At 35.8% G+C, this 20,207-nt stretch overlaps 3 protein-coding genes across 22 annotated transcripts in view; 2 read left to right on the top strand and 1 right to left on the bottom strand.

Moving 5' to 3' along the window:
• CASK (calcium/calmodulin dependent serine protein kinase) overlaps positions 1-20,207 on the bottom strand; it is a 226,463-nt gene that overhangs the window by 96,747 nt on the left and 109,509 nt on the right. For all 20 annotated transcript variants that reach the window (XM_040585277.1, XM_040585276.1, XM_040585280.1 and 17 more), the window contains exon 6: positions 1,510-1,612. In XM_040585277.1, the coding sequence (XP_040441211.1) occupies positions 1,510-1,612 (103 nt within the window). The remainder of the gene's footprint in view (positions 1-1,509; positions 1,613-20,207) is intronic.
• On the top strand, positions 3,300-6,774 carry GPR34 (G protein-coupled receptor 34). Its single transcript, XM_040585299.1, has 2 exons — positions 3,300-3,404; positions 5,212-6,774. Exon 2 carries the CDS (start codon positions 5,234-5,236, stop codon positions 6,374-6,376), a length of 1,143 nt encoding a protein of 380 aa, XP_040441233.1. The 5' UTR covers positions 3,300-3,404; positions 5,212-5,233; the 3' UTR covers positions 6,377-6,774.
• GPR82 (G protein-coupled receptor 82) lies at positions 16,208-19,397 on the top strand. Its single transcript, XM_040585300.1, has 2 exons — positions 16,208-16,542; positions 17,747-19,397. The coding sequence occupies exon 2, from the start codon at positions 17,780-17,782 to the stop codon at positions 18,812-18,814; it is 1,035 nt and encodes a 344-aa protein (XP_040441234.1). The 5' UTR covers positions 16,208-16,542; positions 17,747-17,779; the 3' UTR covers positions 18,815-19,397.

The following is a 20,207-nucleotide window of genomic DNA, read 5'->3' as shown; positions in this document are numbered from 1 at the left end:
TACAAAGGCAGACTGGTGTGGCAGAAGCTGAGATGGATGAGGCAAAAGATACAGATATAGAGGAATATTACACTGATGAAACTTAAAAAAGAAGTTTCTGTAAGTAATGCAAACAGAACCAGAAAGGAATGAAAATATTTTTACATAGAAAAGGGAAGACCAGGCCAGCACTGAAAACTGCATGGAGGCTGAGCACATGAACGATGAGTGGGATCACAGAACAGTGAATGATAACAGGAAAGACATGACAAATTTGGGGAAAAATTCAGGATTTTTTCCCCAAGTTGAACTTGAGGTTTCTGGTGAGACAGCTAGTAGTCTGAAAGAAAGTAAACTGTATCTGACTACCTCCAGAAGAATAGCTGAAACAGAAGAAATTAATTTGCTCAGTCAGAATACAAAGAAGAAAAATGAGAGAATCATAAACAAAAGTGTAGGAACTATCACTAAAAAAAGCAGTGGCTGATATACAGAAAATTTGAGAAACACAGAAAAAGTACAGGAAGGAGTGACCTTTTTATTAAGGAAACAACAGTAGCTTAACCGAATGAGTATTTTCTTTGAAAAGATGTATCTAGGTCTCTAGATAATAAGAACTTGGATAATTCCAGGGTATTACTGATATCTGGAAGGGAATGGAAGTTGTCGTTGTGTTTATATTGGATTTGCTTTTTATTTTAAAAAGCAAATAAAAGCCAAATTAATGCAGACCTCTAAGTAATTAATCTGAGTTTTTGAAGAAGCATGGTACTGCGAGTAAGTTACTTGTTTTGGGAAAAAAAAAAAAATTAAAACTAACAATTTTTTTTTAACATGGTCTCCTACTCTGGCAATGAAAGCATCAGAAAATTGATTGGGTCTTCATCTGTGCAGGCTGATTAAAGCATAAGCCTATTGTCTGGAACAATATGGAAGGCAGCTAGAGGAAATAAAATCCACAGAAAACAGAACACAGTCAAAAATATACATACGTATCAAGATACTGATGTCTTCTGCAGTAATTACAATGAAATATTAAAACACAGAAGAGAGTCACACGTGAAAACTAGTAAGATTTTGCTATTAAACAGCATAGCATTCTGACGGAAATTGCCTAAGAAACAGGGGAGCATTGACGAAGCTGTAGTAAGTCCTTACTCACTTGCTTTGACATACATTTCAATCCTGATAGCATTTTTATTTGATTTGTGTAGTCAAGCATGAAAGAATTATGCCAAAGATTGTATTAAAGTGGGAAACTCTTAGCTTTTTTCAATTTTATTTTGATCAAACTAGCATAATTTCCTGTTGAATATTATTTAGAGGGATTTAATATTCAGTATATGTACACAAGACAATGTTACATTCCAGTAAATGTTTAGCTTAACTGTGTGCAATTACAATGTTAAGAAAGTCTTTAGTGAAAGATTATTTTTAAGCTTTTGTTTTGCAGGCCAGGCTGTGTCAGAAGAACAAACTCTGCAGTACAATGTACATAATATTACATAACTTCAAAGGAAAATTTCTTACCTCCAGCAACTAGTCCAGACTCTCCCAACTGAATTGCTACCCCAAAGCCACCAAGCTTTACTGGGGCTGAATTCTCTTTTGAGGCAAGCAGTACACAGTGTGGCTGAAAAGACAAAAATCCAGACAAATTACTATATTATTTGAGAAATACAATTCGCATTTTAGACCTTATTTTCCTGAATTTGCAAACAGAAGCTAGAATTTTGGCTTTTTAAAAAAGTATTTCCTAATTTAAAAATATTTTTCTATTTCTGGCATGGACTCCTTGTCTTTCAATTGTCTCAAGCACAGCAAAGTCCTTTCAGGACTTATCAGAACTCACAAGGAACAAGGAAATCATAATAACATGGAGATAAAAAGTAATGCCTATAATTTCTTACCTGGTATTACTTTTTCTTTTTTGCCTTTAACCCTTAAGCCTTACATTGTTTCAATTCTCCAGCAGAAATATCCTGCCTATAATATACTCTGTGGGATCTCATCCTTTACAAGAGAACAGAAAACACTATTTTGAGCCTTAATCATAGAATTCACTGATCACTTTCCAACTGCAGGAGAGAAAAGGAACATGCGTGTGATGTTTCTAATAAATATTTCAGTGAGAGGGGAAATTGTTTTGGTTTCTAAACTGGATTCCAGACACAGTCATCCATACCTTTGATTTTCCACAGTCTTTCCACTAACAAGAGTGAGGTGTAATGTAGAAAAATGGAATATTATACAACAATTTGGATTGATATGGACTGGTGTAGCAGGAAGTAACATACACACAAAATCTCTCGGAACACAATCTAGTATTTAATACACATAGCAAAACTACTGCATTTAATATAGAATGACTTCCTGCATTTACTCAAAGCTACACTTTGCAGTCAACCATATTATTTAAAAGGAAGAATGTGAAATTTGTATACTGCTTCTTGTGCTTAAATTAAAATAGTGCGAAGGAGCTACAACAAGAACAAGCAAGTAAGAATGCACAGCCTGTTTACAATTCTAACTGAAATCTGCAGGAAAAAAAAGCTTGATTCCTAAACCAGATGATATATTAAGAACGTTAACATTGAAATCCTCATTTCAAATGCTAAGGAAAATAGTAAGCCAAGACAATGTTCTTGAGATGATCTTTAAATTTAGGCTATATTATATCAAGACTTCTAGAATATTTTTAAATTAGAAATTTAGAAATGTAATTTTCAATCCCTTACATCCTACCCAAAATAGTATTACCAGGTGGTATTATCTCTGCGTATTGTATTTCACTTCTGCTTTATTGAAAATGTGAAGCTGCATGCTTTGGGCACTTTCACATTCTTTCATCGCTGTCATTTTGAGTAAAAAAGACCAACCTCAAATATCTAGCCCGAGGGAAGGAGGAAAGCAGATGGGAGAACTACACCAACATAAGCAAAATGTACGATTTCACTGTGGTGTTGATCTACCTTTACCCTAACATTTGAAAAAGTGATACTATTTCCACAACAGTATTAAAAAGAAGACAGGCTGTACCGACACAATTGTGATTCACAAGTGAAGCCACCGACGCTGCTCACCAGAAGCACAAGTTTCTGACAAAAAAACCCCCAGATCTCCAATTCAGAGTGAAATTCTGAGAAAATGTCATTAGAGAACCTCTCCCAGCAAAGCCCAAATTAACAGCAATTAATTGATCTTTTCAATAAACTGAGTTTTCCTAGTTAAAAATATCTTTTAAAAAACCCATTGCAACACTAGTTAAACTTCCCCTTGTTGATATTGTACTGCGTCAGCTGATTCTCATCCCTTTCATAGAGAAGCTGGTGCTTTAGCTTTCTAATAAGAGCACTTGCATGTTACTCCTCCCTGTCTTTTACCAGTAGTTTTGGAAATCAGCAGAAGTCCTTAATATATAAATGGTAAGTGGCTTCTTTTATACTTAAGCTACAGTAAAACAATTTTCTATTACAACTGCTCTTAACTGCAAAAGTAATGCTGACCTTCAAACCTTTTCTTAAGTGTACCAAGGTTCAAGCATGCCTGCTTGCTTATAGATGATAAAACTTACAGCAGTGAAAAGTTTTCTAATGTATCTGCAGTGTAATGGATTTGTCTGTCTCTCATTGATATAAAACTTGTCGCTACTTATGCAAGTCGTGAGCTCAAGCATATTTATAGAAAAGTAACACAAACAGGAAATTACAGTGGTATATAGGTTACAAGACGTATTTTTTAATCAAACTTTTACATTTACTTCTTGACCTGACAATATGAAATGGCAAATATGAAAACAGACATATTTTTGAAACTGCTAACATACTGAACAAATGTAATGTAACTGTAAGATCAGCCAACATCGGACGTTAAAATATTTTAGACTGTCTTCTCAATAACTCAGATTCTGTAGGTACATTAGATCTTACTAAGAAATTTCCCTGAAGTGCTGCCATTTTCAGTGCTCTAGCTGTATCACAGTATTAAACGTAAAGTCACATTTTTAAGACCTAGCATGCAAATGAAAAACTATTTTAAAGTTATGTATATGGCAATGTTTTGTCATTTTTTTTCTTGTTACTGTTGTTGGACAGCTAAGTTCAGAGTATCAAAACCAATTCTGAAGTTTTTGCAAGATTAGGGGAAAAAGCCTTGCCCCTGTAAAAAAAAACCCCAAACCAAACCTCTAAATAAACTAATTTCTGGAATATTTTATCGTTATGACATACAAATTGAGGACAGAAGTATCATTACTAATCAGTTTTATCCATGTCTCTCAACAGCTCGTTTTGATTTTGCTTTTCTAACCGCACACTTTTTTTGGTTTTCTTTCTTCGGTCAAAGCTGACTTTTATCTTCCAGATTGTAACTTCCTGGTCAAAAACAAGTTTAGCGAATTTTAAAACTTTGAAATGACAACAAGGAAAACAAATAAAACAAGACGTGTTTAAAACAGCATTAATGTGGTTTCCAGCTGATAATATCTTCTTTGCATAATATTGATTTGCGAACAGTAAAGGAAAAAATACTTAAATTTACATGAAGATATAAATTATTAAAAACAAGCTACTGCAATAGTACTGACTCAGCGTTACATATAACGGATTACATGGCCAAATAAACACTAATTGAAAATTGCTTTTCTAATTGAAATCTAGTGACTTGTATGTGAGAGATCCTGGGCACTTATTTAACTTTAATACTGATGAGTTTGAAATTGTTTTGATATATTTCTATATATTTTGTATCAACACTGAGAATAATTCACCTAGCTATGCTTACCCATTCTTGCATCTTAATTAAAATTTTTCTGTTAGAAAGACTAATCCTAACTACCTGAACTTAAAAAAAAAATGTTTGTACTTATAAATAAAAAAATCCAAATTCCTAAAGTTTGCAGCAAAACATAATAGCTGATTTTTAAAACAACACAAGACAGTAATAAAAATGTAATTACAAAAATATTTATCTGAGTACACTGTATCACCTGTTCTTGCCTACTTCATCTGAGGAAAAACATGGAACTGATTATTCCAGGCTTATATTTTATCATGATATCTGGCTGAAAATCCTTCTTCTACTCAGCTACAGCAATACTTCGGTGTATTTACTTTTTTGAGTTATTGCCTTTTATGTTTATATCACATAGACTGTATGCAATAAAGCAAGCAAATATGTGAAGATGATCCAATGGCGATTTAATTCTTAAAATTTCTCTTTGCATCCCTACAGAACAGCTAAAAAATCCTCACAAATGATGGCTGCAGCTTCAGCTGATTTACTGACTATTATTCCATACAAGGAAGTTTTCTGGAGTAACCAAACTAACCTACCCATAAATGCCTCGGAAAGTCAAAACAATGCCAGCTGTCCCTTAGATGACAACTCACTGTCACTTGCTTTGATAGTTTTTTACTCTATTATTTTTGTTATAGGATTGGTTGGAAATATTATAGCCCTGTTTGCTTTCCTATGCATTCATCAGAAAAGGAATTCTATCCAAGTGTACTTGCTAAATGTAGCTGTTGCAGACCTTCTGCTCATTTTCTGTCTTCCCTTCCGAATACTCTATCATGTTACCAAAAACACCTGGATGTTTGGACTGATTTTATGCAAGACTGTTGGAACTCTATTTTATATGAACATGTATATTAGCATAGTACTGTTGGGACTAATTAGTCGAGATCGTTATGTAAAAATAAATAGGTCTGTGAAGCGTCCTAAAATGTTCACTGCTACACGAAGTGTACATATTTGTTGCATAGTGTGGGCAGTTGCACTTACAGGATTTGTAGTAGTAGTTGCACCATCTTTCTTTAAGAGTGAAGACAGCAATTCTACTATGTGCTTTCATTACCGAAATAAACAGAATGCAAAGACAGAAGCAATTTTAAATTATATTATTGTAATGATTTTTTGGATAATTTTTTTCCTTTTGATACTTTCCTATGTTAAAATTGCCAAGAACCTTCTGAAAATTTCAAGGAAAAGAGCAGATTTTCCAAACGCAGGAAAATACACCCAGACAGCAAGGAATTCCTTCATCGTACTCATTATTTTCACCATCTGTTTTGTTCCTTACCACATGTTCCGGTTTGTCTACATTACGTCACAGTTACAAAACCCATCTTGTTATTGGAAGGAAATAATTCACAAATGCAATGAAGTGATGCTCATATTTTCATCTTTTAACAGCTGCTTAGACCCAGTTATGTATTTCCTAATGTCCAGAAGTGTCCGTAAGACTGTATTCCAACTTATTTGCAGAAGGCTTCATAGAGATTCAGGGCTAAACCTGGAAAGCACTTCAGAAATAAAACTTGGACCATGTACACAGGAGCGGTTATCTACTACCACACCCCACTCCAGTTCTTTGAAGAAGAAATCTCTAATTTGATTGTTTACACAAATGGATACCACTTTCTGTCACTCCAGGACATCAATTTAAGATTACCAAATGCTATACAGTACAGCTACCAATCCCGCCTCTTTCTGCCTGTTAAAAAACGAGAAGTCTTACTTCTATTTGTGAAAATGGGAAGTCACTTTTCAGAAGTATTTCATTCTTGTTTATCCAAGAAAACAAAACAGGAAGTTCTCAGACATGTTCTGTTGGACTAAACTAGAACACTAACTCTTTAAGGAAATTTCCATGAAGTGGTTTGAACCTGTATAAGGAATCTTGTATATAGACATTCATATGACCACCTTGTATATGTAAAGAATAGATTAAACTTGCAAAAAGTAAATTGTGTCCTATTCAAAAGAGCTATATAAACCAGTAGATTTTCTGCACTTATATGTTTTAATAGGTTTCAAAGAAATCAGCATTTTAACTACATTTACGGAAGCATTTTTTTCAAGAAAATATTTGAGAATTTAGCAACATACATGGCATAAAAATGAGGTGAAGAAATCAACTGCCATTAATTCAGTTATAATTACAGAAGACACACTTAGTTTTATTAAAGAGCAAAATTAAAATATTCAAGCCTCCTAAGCCCTTCATTATATTTTCAACATTTTAATGAATGTCAAGGTCAAACACCTGAGGAAAAGTGTGCAATGCTTTTGGAAAATCAGAAATAACGAAGGAGAGATGACATATGTGTATTTTCAGTTACCTAAGACTTCCTTCAAACGCTGACAAATCTGGTGACTGCAGCTACACAAAGTAGTTCAACAAGGAAAATAAACTCACAGAATTGAGCATAAAGAGCAGAACAGAAAAATTAGCTCTCATGAACCCCTGACACATCAGCTCTGATCTTTGCTCAGGCTCAGTCACTTGTCTGCTTAACAGACTCCCAAAGCCGTGCGTTGCAGCTGCACGCTTCCTCCCTGGTACTCGCCTTCCCTTTTCACATGATTAAAATAATCTTGATAATTGCTGATGCTATGTAATAGCAATATTCAGAGCAATGTCCCATAGACACAACTATTTTCTCAGACTGAAACCAATGAGATTTATGTATTTAGGCACAAATAAAAACTTCATAGGGCAACATTTTTAAAAAAATGGGGGGCTGAAGGTGGGAGTTGTTTGATCCAAAGACGAGTAAAGAGGCAGTTATACCAAGAACGACTTACATGCCTGGCATGTCAGGCCAGAAAGGTGAACGAGTTAAGATGCTAGATGTTAAGCTCCATAAAATAAGGATTTATTACCCTCAACACATACAAGTAATATTGCTCAAGTAAGCTGGTGTAAAGAAGTCGGTTTTAATATGACTACCAGCCTCTTCTCTGATGGATCACGTAACTTTTTATACCCAATCTGTGTGAAAACTTGTGGATTTTTCCTAATACTGAACAATATTCTGGTTTTACAGAAGCTATTTATAAAAGAAAGGAGACAAGCATCATAAAACAAAGTAAACATAACACTTCACCACTGCTAGACATAAACTTGGTTTAATTTTTATGTGATTTTACTTCATTCAGTTTTGGTGAAACTGGGCATAATCATGTTAAAACAAATGACAGTGACTAGTCAGTGTATATTTGTTTTAAATGAAAAAGGGTGAGGTTTCTTAATCTTCAACAAAGAGATTCCCACAAATGTAATTTTCATAAAAGTATGATGGTACATTTTTTGTTAAACATTTCAGCATACAATTAAGGTATTTGTACAGCAATTTCTGATTGATTCTCACTACAACTGCGTTATATTTTTTCACGATCTTTTATTTGTCATCCTGTCATTCTAGTGCATTACGCTGAAGCAAGAAATGTCTTGGTTCTGTATTTGTACAGCACAGGGAATAGCAGTTCCTTGTCCTCTGCAATTCTCCTATGCAGTACAGTAGCTCTACATAGTAACATCAATTCTAGTGAATCTAGTGAAGTTTATAAATTATCATTTCACAAGATGTATATATTATCTCATCATTCTTTCTTTGTCTATATTTCTTCTACCGTCAGTGACTGATTGATGACACCGATCACCAGGCCAGGGGTTGTGGGGTTGGGCACACAGAACAGGACGGACATGAACGACATGGTGCGGCTTGAACAAAATTTGAATTCTATAATTCTTTTAAAGAAAGTGTTCTGTTTAAACCAGAATTTTCATTTACAAGGACTGCAATTCAGGGACACTGCATGACTGCAAAAATAGACTTCAGATGTCTTCAGAAAATCACGTCATAGCACAGCTTCAATGCTAAAAATGAAGGTGACTTTCAAAGCCAAAGGCAAATAGAAATGTGTTCCACAGGACAAAAGACCACCTTAGTATTGTGGGCATACTTTTGTAAATCATGTAACATTTACTTGGTTATTATAATGTTATATTGTAAGCAACTAAATACATAAAAGGACAACAGAAAAATAGTCATGCAGTACAAGTTCAAGATTCTGGTCCATCATGGGAATAGCATTATGTGGGCTTTTTTGTTTTTAGTAATTTGAACAGTGAAATCTACTCAGTATTTTCTTTAAGAGGAAAGCCTTAAACACCTATTTGCATTGATCCAGATGTGTTCTATGTGACAGCCATTCTTTACATATCATAGGGAAGGAGCACCAAGGAAGCCATGCACAGCATCAGCAGACAAGGTTTCAGAGAAAAATATTTAGAAGAAATATCAACGAGTAATGCTTTCCCAGGACTACATGTTACACATTAAACATTTCAATATAGGATAATCTTTCACTTAAACCAATCTCTGTACACAAGCAACAAATATGACCCAAATCTTTTAAAAAGATTTCAGGAGCTAGAGTCTAATGTTCCTATTAGGCAAAACCATCAAACCTATAAAGACAAATAAAACTAGGCAAGCTTCGGCATATAAGGTACCCTAGGGAAAAGAGAATAGATTTGTCTGAGGGAAGCCAATCTACCAGAAAATCAGTATCAGAGGAGCTCTCAGGAAGAGCTGAGAAGCATCAGGATAAAGGTGATATGGTATACTTGGGCTTCAGCAAGGTCACTTACTAAAGGCTCTAAGAAACCCTCAGATGTCAGGTGTTAATTCTTGTTTTGCAGTTGGTTAAAAACTGGAAAGAAAGCTTAAAAATAAAGTGTCTTCTTTCTTCATGATATTCCTCAAGAATCTGCAAATAGGTAAGTTTACAAACATGTTTAACACTACAATCTGGAATGAGTGAGAATGAGGAGATGACAAAGTTTTCAGAAAACACACAATTTTTTTGGGTAGTTAAACCTAAACAAAGTTCAAGATACAACTCTCTGCTCAACAGCAACAGAAGTGCAAGTAGACTGTTAGTAGGAAGAAAACTGAGAAGTCATCATTGTGCTGTTGTATAATTTATATGATACAGATTATATTCAGACTACATTAAATAAATAATTCTTCAGCTCAGAAATGAAAATCTGAAAGGGAGCAAGCCTGGAATAGCAGATACGGCACAGAAGAGGGGAGCAGGTATGTCTATATGATCCTTGTCAGAGTGTGACATTAAGGGAGTAGCAGTTAGAAGAAAGAAACAACCCCAGAAAGCAACCAGACAAGTGAAAATACTTATGGATTTTCACAACTATGTAAATCAGTGCTTCAAGATGTTAAAGGTCGGATGTATCAACTGGGTCAGAAAGGGATCTGAAACTAGACAGCACTGTCATGTAGGAAACAATTACTACTGACCAAAACCCAAAAGCAGGTAGCATGTTTTAGAATTATTTAATCCTTACATAATTTTTTCTGCAATCAGTTTTCCCCCATTTGAAGGTAAGATGGCAGGCTCTGCAGAACAATATTGCTGAAGAGCAAACAGTCCTGAAGCATCTTGGGAGGTCTGCTGAAAGTTACACTGTGACATGTCAAATGACTGTATAATTAGTCTCTTTACAGTGTCTCTTACTTTTTCTCTTAGCAGTGCTTCCTATCAGGGCCAATTGCAGCAATTAGTTGAGTCTTCAGCTGAATTTCAACATGAAAATCATGCTATTTATTCTTCTTTCTGTAAGCAGAGCTTAAGTCAACACACATCTTCACATAACCTGCATGAACCTCATTTTCCTTCTTTATTCAAATCCACAGTGGACCCTCAAATTCCAGTTGGTGTACCAAAATATCACTTTACTATGTAAAAAGGAGTGCATATTCCTCATTAGAATACAGACTAGTTATGAAGTGCATATACAATACACGTGCTGGCTAGTCACTTCTATGCCTTTTAGACTTGACAAATACATTGACAGCTACATTGTCATGCATATATTCCTTAAAATGAACAGGAAACATAAGCCAAGAAACAAAACTGTTTGCCAGATAAAAGTTCACAACTTTAATCATAAACATAACAAAGTATACCTGGTTTGAGTAAAGAGCTGTACTGGTTTTGGCTGGGATAGAGTTAAATTTCTTCACAGTAGCTTGTATGGGGCTATGTTTAGGTTTTTTGATGAAAACAGCATTGACAACGCAGAGATGTTTCAGCTATGGCTGAGCAGCTCCTGCAGAGCCAAGGGCTTTTCTGCTTCTCACCCCACCCCACCGCACCCCACCAGGAGCAGGCTGGGGGGGCACAAGCAGCTGGGAGGGGACACAGCTGGGACAGCTGGCCCCAAATGACCACACCACATGACCTCATGCTTATCAATAAAAGCTGAGGAGGAACTTTGCCAGGGCTGACATTTCTCAGAAACTGGCTGGGCATCAGTCAGCTGGGGGTGAGCAGTTAGGTTTTTTTGCATCACTTGTTTTTCCTGGTCTTGTTTTTCTTTTTTGTAACTCCCCCCCTTTTCTTTAAACTTATTAAACTCTCTTTATCTCAAACCATAAGTTTTCTCACTTTTACCCTACTAGTTCTCCCCCTCAACTCACTGGAAGGGGAGTAAGCGAGCAGCTGCATGAGACTTAGCTGCCTACTGGGATTTAACAACAACCCTTTTTGATGCCCAATATGGGGCTCAAAGCGTTCAAGACAATGAAAGGTTTGACCAGAGCGTGTTACAGGGAGCAGGAAGGAGCCTCAGAAGCAGCAGCCTGTTCTGCAGCACAGCAGCCACAAGCACAGGAGGGGGAAGAGACAGAAAGCGTAAACAAGTTCTCACACTTTTACCCTTCTGATTCTCTTCCCTGGCCCACTGAGGGGGAGTGAGTGAGCGGCTGTGTGGGGCTTACCTGCCTACCAGGGTTAAACCACACCAACTTTCATCTTCACACTGAAATTAACTGTAATTATGGCTTTAACCCGCAAACTGGTATTTTTCCTGAGGACAGACAAGTATCAATTGTTTTGGTAATGCAACATGGAGAAATTTGATTGAACAACTTCCCCAACATCAGTCAATGAAACCACAGAAGAGGAGTGCAACTTACAACACTGAGAAACAACTGAGAGGCATATTATTCCTGGAACTGGAAAGTTCACAAACGAGTGCTTTAGTATAATGCTCTCTCCAAAAGCACATTCAGAATCAGAGCAGAGAGGAGGGAGTTGTGTTGCACAGTACAAATACAGTGTACAGACAAAAAGAACCCATTGATCATGTTCCACCAATCCAAAATATATCTTCAACATATTCTCTGTGGTACTGGAAACCTTCTGCCAGCCTTTTCCCCATCCCTTAAACAAAATCCCAACTCCTGAGGGCACTGTAGAATCCAAGAGAATAGAGAAGGTGCTACAAAGCCATCACCATTTACTGTAGTAGAGTGAAAAAGAAATCCTTGCACAGAAGTTGTTCACAGACATTGTGAGAGTGAGAGTAACTGGGGGGAAGGGATGAAGCTGGAAAAAGCCTTAACATTCAAACTGCACAGTTAGAGAGCTAAGTAGAAATAAGAACATGAATGGCAGGGAAATGGCTAATTGTGTGTTGTAGTACTGCACAGTAAGAAACAAAATGAGGATAAAAAAAGAAAGAGTTTACTTATAAGCCCATGTCTTAACAAGCTGAATCAATTATTTAAAATATACCACAATAATACATCCTGGTACCTTCAGAAGTTATCTTATTTTTGTCTGTAAATGGTGAGTCCTGGTTCCTGTAAGTGTGCATACAGAGAGGGGCAGTACACCTTTGCACTTATTACAAAGCTTCTTCATAGAACTCTCAAACCACAGATACAAATGACTGTGCTTTAAAAACAAAAATATGCCTGCAGTTCCTTCCACAAAAACTCTCACTTGGTGAAGATGTTACCATAAGCATGATTAACAACAAATTAAAAGTCTGATGAAAACGCAGGATCATTTTTGTCAGGGGGTATAGAAATGTTCTTTACCAGCAAGGAATTAATTTTGCAGCCAGAACTTCCCAGCTTGCAGCCAACAGAATCCACCTTTTAAGTATCAGTTTTGCTTTTACTGCCATGTTTTAGGTTTTTATTTTTGCTTTATTACTTTTGTGTTTTCACAGAAGCTTAACAAGAACTTGGAAAAGCCAAAAAGCTGTTACACATAAACATACTTAACTTGAAAAAAGACAAATTACAGTACAGTGCATAAAAATACAGAGAAAGCTTCCTATTTGGCTATGATAATCAATAGTTTTCAAGTCAAAACCAATTTCTAAAGTTAAAAGTAAACTACACAGTCACTGCTTTTTTAGAAGCAAATGCAGTTAAAGAGTGCTCTGGGAGCTGCACAAGGAATGTGTGACTTACTATGGAATTCCTTACTATGGAAAAATACAAAGTATTTAGCAACGAAGACCTGAAGTATAAAAATGTTGGAAGATTAATTTTGTTAGCACTGTCAACTTCAAGCTAAGTTGTCCTACCTAAAAGACATTGTCTGGCCTGTGTTTTCATTATGTAAAACAACCCTCTGGAGTCTGTGAAACTCTTATCTTTGCATATTTTATGACAACCAAAGAATTGAAGCAAGAAGTGCAATATATCCCCATTTCTATATCCCTAAGGATGCCGCAGAGTTACACTGCATGCACTTGTAATTCATCAAACAATGTAAGAACTTTCATTCTGGGTCTATTTTGCTGAACTATACAGGCAGGTCTAAAACTGTCAAAAATAAATCATTAGTGAACAGCAAACATAGACTCAGCTCAAACCTGCCAAATATTTTATCTTCACTGATTCAGCACAGTGATCGACTAACCTACAGTAGATTTAAACATGAGCTTAGATGATTTTGCTTTGATAAGCACTTTTTACAATATTGAATACATACACTGACTACAGCTAAAACCTTCATTACATCAAGTCAGGAGAAGAGCTGCGCACACACTGGGGCACCCTGCATGGAAAGCTGATAAGCAGGCAGAAAGGAACCATGGCGCTCTGCAACAACTCTCCTGATACAGATGTCCAACTGAAAATGGTTATCGTGTAGTGCATCTGTCTTAAGAGTTTATACAGTCAAAAAAACTTTCAATTTTAATGTTTAAGGAAAAAACACGTCCAACAAAACTAAGCACCAAAAGTCAAAGCTCTAGACAAGCTACTTGGTAAATGTTTTGGGTTTTTTGGAAAGAAAGTATTGATTGCACTTGTGTAGTAGCCAGTGCATCTTAGAGATTTATCTTGGTATTAAACACCACACCGTAATTAAATTCAAAGTACTTAAATTAAATCCAAGTCAAAGGCTGCTGCATGTTTGGTGCATACTACGCATCTGATTCATCCTCAGCACCCACAGCAGCCATAGCCAGAGTCACATATTTTCTGTGCCATATCCTCAGCACTTGTCTTCCATCCTTCAAGATGCAGAGACTGAGTGCATCTCTTGGGCCTTCCCCAGCACAAAGAGAGCCAGGACTGCTACAGAAGCTAGAGGTAACTGAGCTGCTACCTTCTCCCATCCTACAGAGAGCAACTGCTGTCAACACGTTATGTACCCTGTTGTACAGCAGGAACAGTCCAGTTGTCCATTTGGTCTGTGACAGGCACGAGGAGATACGAGGCTGACTGGGCTGTCTTCTGTCATCTGGAGTAGGTGGAGGGAAGAGGAAATGGCCAAGCAGCCTCTAAGTGGATCACTCTGTCATATATGATTATACTACATAAATGCTAGGTATGGGTTATAAATTGCTAATTGAAATACCTTTCACCACTGGGAATTTTCCTGGTTTTGTGCTTTTGGGTCACAAAATAAATTGCCTGCCTATAATGGCAAAATTCAACATATGCTGCCTACTGGCATATAAGATCTAGTAACACATATAAATTAGAAAGTGATCATGGTTGAAGAGTACAGGAGATATAAATAATTAAGGTGAAGAATGTACACAAAGGTCATCATGAAGAACTTAAGAATGACTTCTGTAAAAGATGCACTTGTACTATTTGAATATTATCAAATACATTTTAGATAAAATACGCCATTTATACGTTAGGAGAATGGAAAGAGTTCACTAAAAGAATAAGGAAGGTGCTTACTACAGCTTAGAACCAACTGCAACTGTACTTCTGGGGTTGATTTTTCTGTTGTTTTTTTTTTTTAATCATATTGTCTGATTCCTTTGTTATTCACCTCACTAATCAGTTCAAAAATAAAGTCTGAGACTGTAATTCAGTATAATAATTATTCTCGTCTAACAATTCAGAAAAAAATGTAGTGTTACCTCTTTCTACAGCAAGTTATGGTCATTGAATTAGAAATACTACAGGCTAAGTTAATAGCAAACTAAATAATAAAAATAAAAAAAACCCTGCTAAATAATAAAAATAAAAAAAACCCTGCTAACTGGAACTGCTCACACCATTTATTGGCATGCCTCCTCTTAGCAAATTTTCAGGATACGCATTCTTGTGTCTAAACCTGGATGGAACACCACAGTAACAACAACTTGTAAAACTACCTAAGAGACTATTAAATATTTAATTAATAAACTATTCTTTCTGTTAGGACAAATTTTAATATATCTATACATTTAAAAGTGGAAAAAATAAAAAAAAGGTATAACTACATCTAGCAGGAACAAGAACTAAAGTACATGCAAACTAATCACAGCATTACAAACTAATCAGTAATACTCCACAGGAAGTTTCCCTCACTTAAATTTACTCTTAAACAAGATCAACTATGTAGTATAAATAGGAGCCCAGTATATACATCCATAATTTTAGTAATAATAATATTACAAAAAAGAAGCTGAACAATAAAACTGATTGTAGATCACCAAGGTGGATTTTTAAACGTAAAGTTTACAGTGTACATTTAAACATAAAGCAAAACTAACAAAACCAGAACCTTACCAAAATTGCAGAAGTTTTTATATGGTATCTCCTCTGTTTTCATGAAGTAACTTATTTATAGCTCTTGAAAAGCTGTATCTGACAACCACAGATGTATCAGACAGAAGGAAATTCAAAGATCTCAAGCTCTGCAGAGCTGAACAAAGGTTGACTAATCTGTGATCAAACCTTTCCTGTGGAGCAAGGAAATTATCCTGTGCCCACTTTTGGATTATTGGTATAAAACACTATATTTCTTGGACACAAAGTCACTTTTTCCCAGCTGATGCCTAGAATGCATCAGCTGTAAATTGCCTCCGCATAATCCATCATCTGACGAGACCAGACATGTTCATGTGGTCACTCATACAGGGGACAGACATCGATACAGTATTATTGTATGTGGGCTTCAGGAACAGGCAGTCAGCTTTGTGATAGCTCTTTGAGCTGAAGAACAGTTAAACGTCATTGAAAATACAAGTTTTCATGCATAAAATAGCATTATTTTTTTTCACTCTGGAACGTGGGCAGTCCTAAAGAGAACGACAGTAACAATCACTCCACCCCCAAAAAGAGGAAAGTGCTATACGAAGGACTGTAAGGTGTTTCTGTGCCATACTTACACGACCAAAGGACTGTTACAATCACTTTTCCACACTATCTCATTCTTTTTACTTACTTCTCTAACGGAGCTGCATCCTGACCTAATTTCAAAGTCTTGTTTGCACAGACATCATCACCTTGTCTGAACTTTAAATGCCTAGTCTTTTTTTGACACTGTAAAAGAAAAGCGAACATTCTGAAAATCTACTTGTGTCAGAGAGATATTGTTCTTAACTGTACTTTCCAGATTCAAGTATCATCCTTTTCATTGCAGCAGTGGAGATAAAAAGGACCTCAGACAGAAAAACTTGCTCTCTGCAAGGGAAGGCACCTACAGCTTGTATAGGTAAGCTTAAAACTACTACTTTTTTGTTTCACCTGACAAAATTTGGGCACTGACACAAAAAAAGATCATTAGACTTCTAAATGACTAAATTCAACAACTACTTCATGAATTTAACTCACTGTAATAAAATAATTTGATACATTTTGGTTCAACAACCATATGGAACTTAGTGTACACTAAAATGCAACAGCTGTAAAAGGTAGTTTAATTTGCAAGTCGTCAAATATGGCCTACAGCATAATTTTTAAATATGACTTCTACAACTTTTTACTATCTAATCAGCTTGGTGTCTGTGCTTTTTATCATAGCTACACAGAATCCTTTTTGGTATCTGAGTTCACTTGCTTACAGCTGTTTAAAAAAAATTATCTGCCCGTAAGTTTCAAATCTGTTAATTTTTTCCACATGATTTTATATGGAACAAAAGTTAACTAGGATACACTTCACCAAACCAGTAAAATCTCTCCTCACTACAGGTTAGTGAGCTGGGATGCCAGGTTTTTATATGCAGCCATTTACAGAGCCTTGATTTCTTATTTTCAGTGTGAAAACCGAGAAAAGATTGAAAACTGAACTTGGAAAAAAATATATTGCTGTTTTCAACAACAATTTCATATGTTTAAAACTACAGACTGAATTGTTCGTGCAAAATGTACATCTAAGATTGGAGCTCTGAACAAAGTAATATTAGATACAGACATCAGCACAAAATAAATGCATCCAGCCATATGCCTGCATCATGCAGTTTAACTGGTACTTAAAGGGAGGTACAGAATATCCCTCTGCATTTCTGCAATTAAAGTAATACTTTGCACTTATTTTGCTTATTTAACTTAAAATAGTCTAGAAGTGGTTTCCAAAGTAGGTTACAGATGTTCCAGAAGATTAAGAAACAAACCAAGACCACATAAGTTATTGTCAGACCTTAGCTTGAACCTTTTGTTTCCTAATTTATTTTATTAGATTCTATGCACGTAAAATCTTTGGGGTTTAACATCAGCCAAGTTTTCTTCACTAAGTGTCAGTGGAAGAGAACACCCAAACAGTAACTTCATGCAATCTCAAGATGATAACCCCAGAGGACAAAGAGCCGTTAGTAACACTGAAAAGCAAGGGAGAAATGCAACAGTTAAGATAAGCGCAAAGAATAAAAGAGACATTAAATGCACATTACAGAAGAATACTTCTTTTAATTGTGTTTCAGCTCTGACCATTCATTCAAGAAATACCGGGATAAATGAGAAATTCAACGTGTCTTCTTCAGCCATCCTTAGCTACTACTGTAGCTCTACCAGTCATCTACTCTTTCCTATTTCCTGCTGGAAGTTTTGGAAATATTCTCGCTGCCTGGATATTTTCAAGGCAAGCATCCACAAAAAGAACACAATACATTTACCTGGCAAACCTTCTTGCTGCAAATTTACTCATATGTAGCACAATGCCTTTTCTGGCTGCCTATTTTGCAAAAGGGTACCAATGGACTTATGACTCTGTAGCATGTAGAATAGCATATCGCGTTGGGACTCTCATTATGCATGTCAGTATATATGTTACAATTACAATTTTATGTTCAACTGCTCTAAGTCAGTACGCAACACTGAAGAAAAGCAGTGACACACAATACTCTCCAGCAATTAATGAAAACTTTTACAGATGTGTACTTGAAAAGTTTCGTCAGCCAAAATTTGCTAAATATTTGTGCATCATTATATGGCTTACGGTGCTCTGCATAACGGTAACAGCTATAACATATGATGTCCAGGCAAGGGCTGCGGAAGAATTTCACAGATGCTACAATGTCAGGGTAGAAGCTGGTGGATTTACTGTAATGATTGCAGCTTCTCTTGCCACTGTGTGTTTTTTTGTATCTTTTTTGACAGTTTTGTTGTCATACTATTCTCTTACCAGACATCTGAGTAATATACAAAAAAATACCTGCATTGGAGAAAAACACCTAATTTACAGTACAGTGAAAAGAAATATTCTTGTAATCCAGATAACATTAACCGTCTGCTTTCTTCCATATCATATTTTTAGGCCAATTTTTAATGTACTGCTTACAAAAAATGACTGCCCAAGGTTAAACTATCTAGTGGAAATTAAAAATTTTCTTACTTGTCTTGCTGCTGCTAAGAGTAGTTTAGATCCAGTTATAATTCTTCTGCTAGATAAAACATTTAAGAAAAGTCTGCATGGCCTGTTTACAAAATCCACACCGGAACACCATAACCGTAAAGCTGGTAATTTCACTGAAAAGGCTCCCAAAATGTGAAGGAGTACAGAAAGATTTCAGTAGAACATAAGTAACAATAAAATCTTTTTAACTACCTATAACCAGCTGTTGATATGAAATGGGAAATATTTAAAAAAATGCTAACGTATTATTTGTATTTTTTTCAAATTATCTTGCTTGCTACATCTACATTAGCCATAATAAATCCAATGTGTGTATCTAAATGAATCAAAGTAATTTATGCAGTGAACTGTGTAATACCCCTTTATCTACACAATGCAAAAGACGCTTTATGTTTGACCTATGGAAAGTTTTTTCTACCTAAATAATGAAGGAAGAAACTAGGCTGAAGCTGAGGACCCAGTTCTCTTTCTAGCATCAATAAAACAGTCCCAGGTTTTGCACATGGGTTTCCTTTATGAAAAAGGCTGAACAAAGCACAGACATTTTCTCTGGAATGGGTGAACCATGTATGAAAGGCTTAAAGAAGCAGGCACAAAGAGCTACAAAACACATTCAGGATTACCATATATTTTTTGTTCATGAGTATTTGGGTAGAAGGTTGGTTCCTTTTTTTTTTTTTTAAATGGGGAATGCATCATGAGATGCTAAAACTCTTTAGTGCATAAAAAAAAGTTCTTGATGACATCTTATTCTGAAGTCGCTGAAAAATGCCATTATTTACTTTAGCTATGTCCATCATATTAGGGTTTTGCTACAGTAGCTGTTTTTTCAGGAGTAAAAAAATGTATTAAGAAATTATGCACTTTTTCTATTCTAGCCTTCACAGAAAACGCCTATCACAAAGAAAAAGCTTCGTATTAAAATAGCAGAAATCTCAGATTTAAGATTTCATTAATTTATCACCCTGCTCTGACATTTTCTACCATGGCCACAGTGTTACTGAAATTACATCTGCAACAGGGTGACTCTGAAGAGAAAGTTTTCATGGTGACAGATAACCTGCTGGGGTGAAGTACCCACAGATGCAGAGAAACTCTGGTGGCCTAGGATTTTACTCAGTGTTTGAGGAGAATGGGTTTTATATGTGCTCTGCAGCTTCGACAGGAATTATTTTTCTTGCAGTCTTATCCATGGCAGTCATGTTCAACAGCTGAGGCACTGGCTTCCTTATCGGTACGCAGTTTTGGTGTACTCAGGATACCATATTCACCCAAAAGTGCTACACACTTATTTCACTTCAAAGGTGGATTAACATACGCTGCTTCAGAAGGCACCTCCTTCTCAATACTTAAATCCAGACCATTTATGGAAGAACACATAAAGCACAAAAGATCAATAAAACTGTAACATATCTGAATGTACAATAATATTCTGTGAAGAAAAAAAGGATGAAATGCATACATGCAGTTATTTCTGACCTCTTGTACTACTTATGATTTAAAAAAAAAACCCAGCAAAACAAATCACT

This window comes from Falco naumanni, chromosome 2 (assembly GCF_017639655.2).
Source record: "Falco naumanni isolate bFalNau1 chromosome 2, bFalNau1.pat, whole genome shotgun sequence".
Taxonomy (NCBI): domain Eukaryota; kingdom Metazoa; phylum Chordata; class Aves; order Falconiformes; family Falconidae; genus Falco; species Falco naumanni.
Note: the sequence above shows the minus strand (reverse complement) of the source record. Positions and strands in the feature narration are given on the sequence as shown.

Bases quoted from the DNA above. Each gene is read 5' to 3' on its own strand.
- GPR34 (XM_040585299.1), top strand. From the start codon at position 5,234: ATGATGGCTGCAGCTTCAGCTGATTTACTGACTATTATTCCATACAAG.
- GPR82 (XM_040585300.1), top strand. From the start codon at position 17,780: ATGAGAAATTCAACGTGTCTTCTTCAGCCATCCTTAGCTACTACTGTA.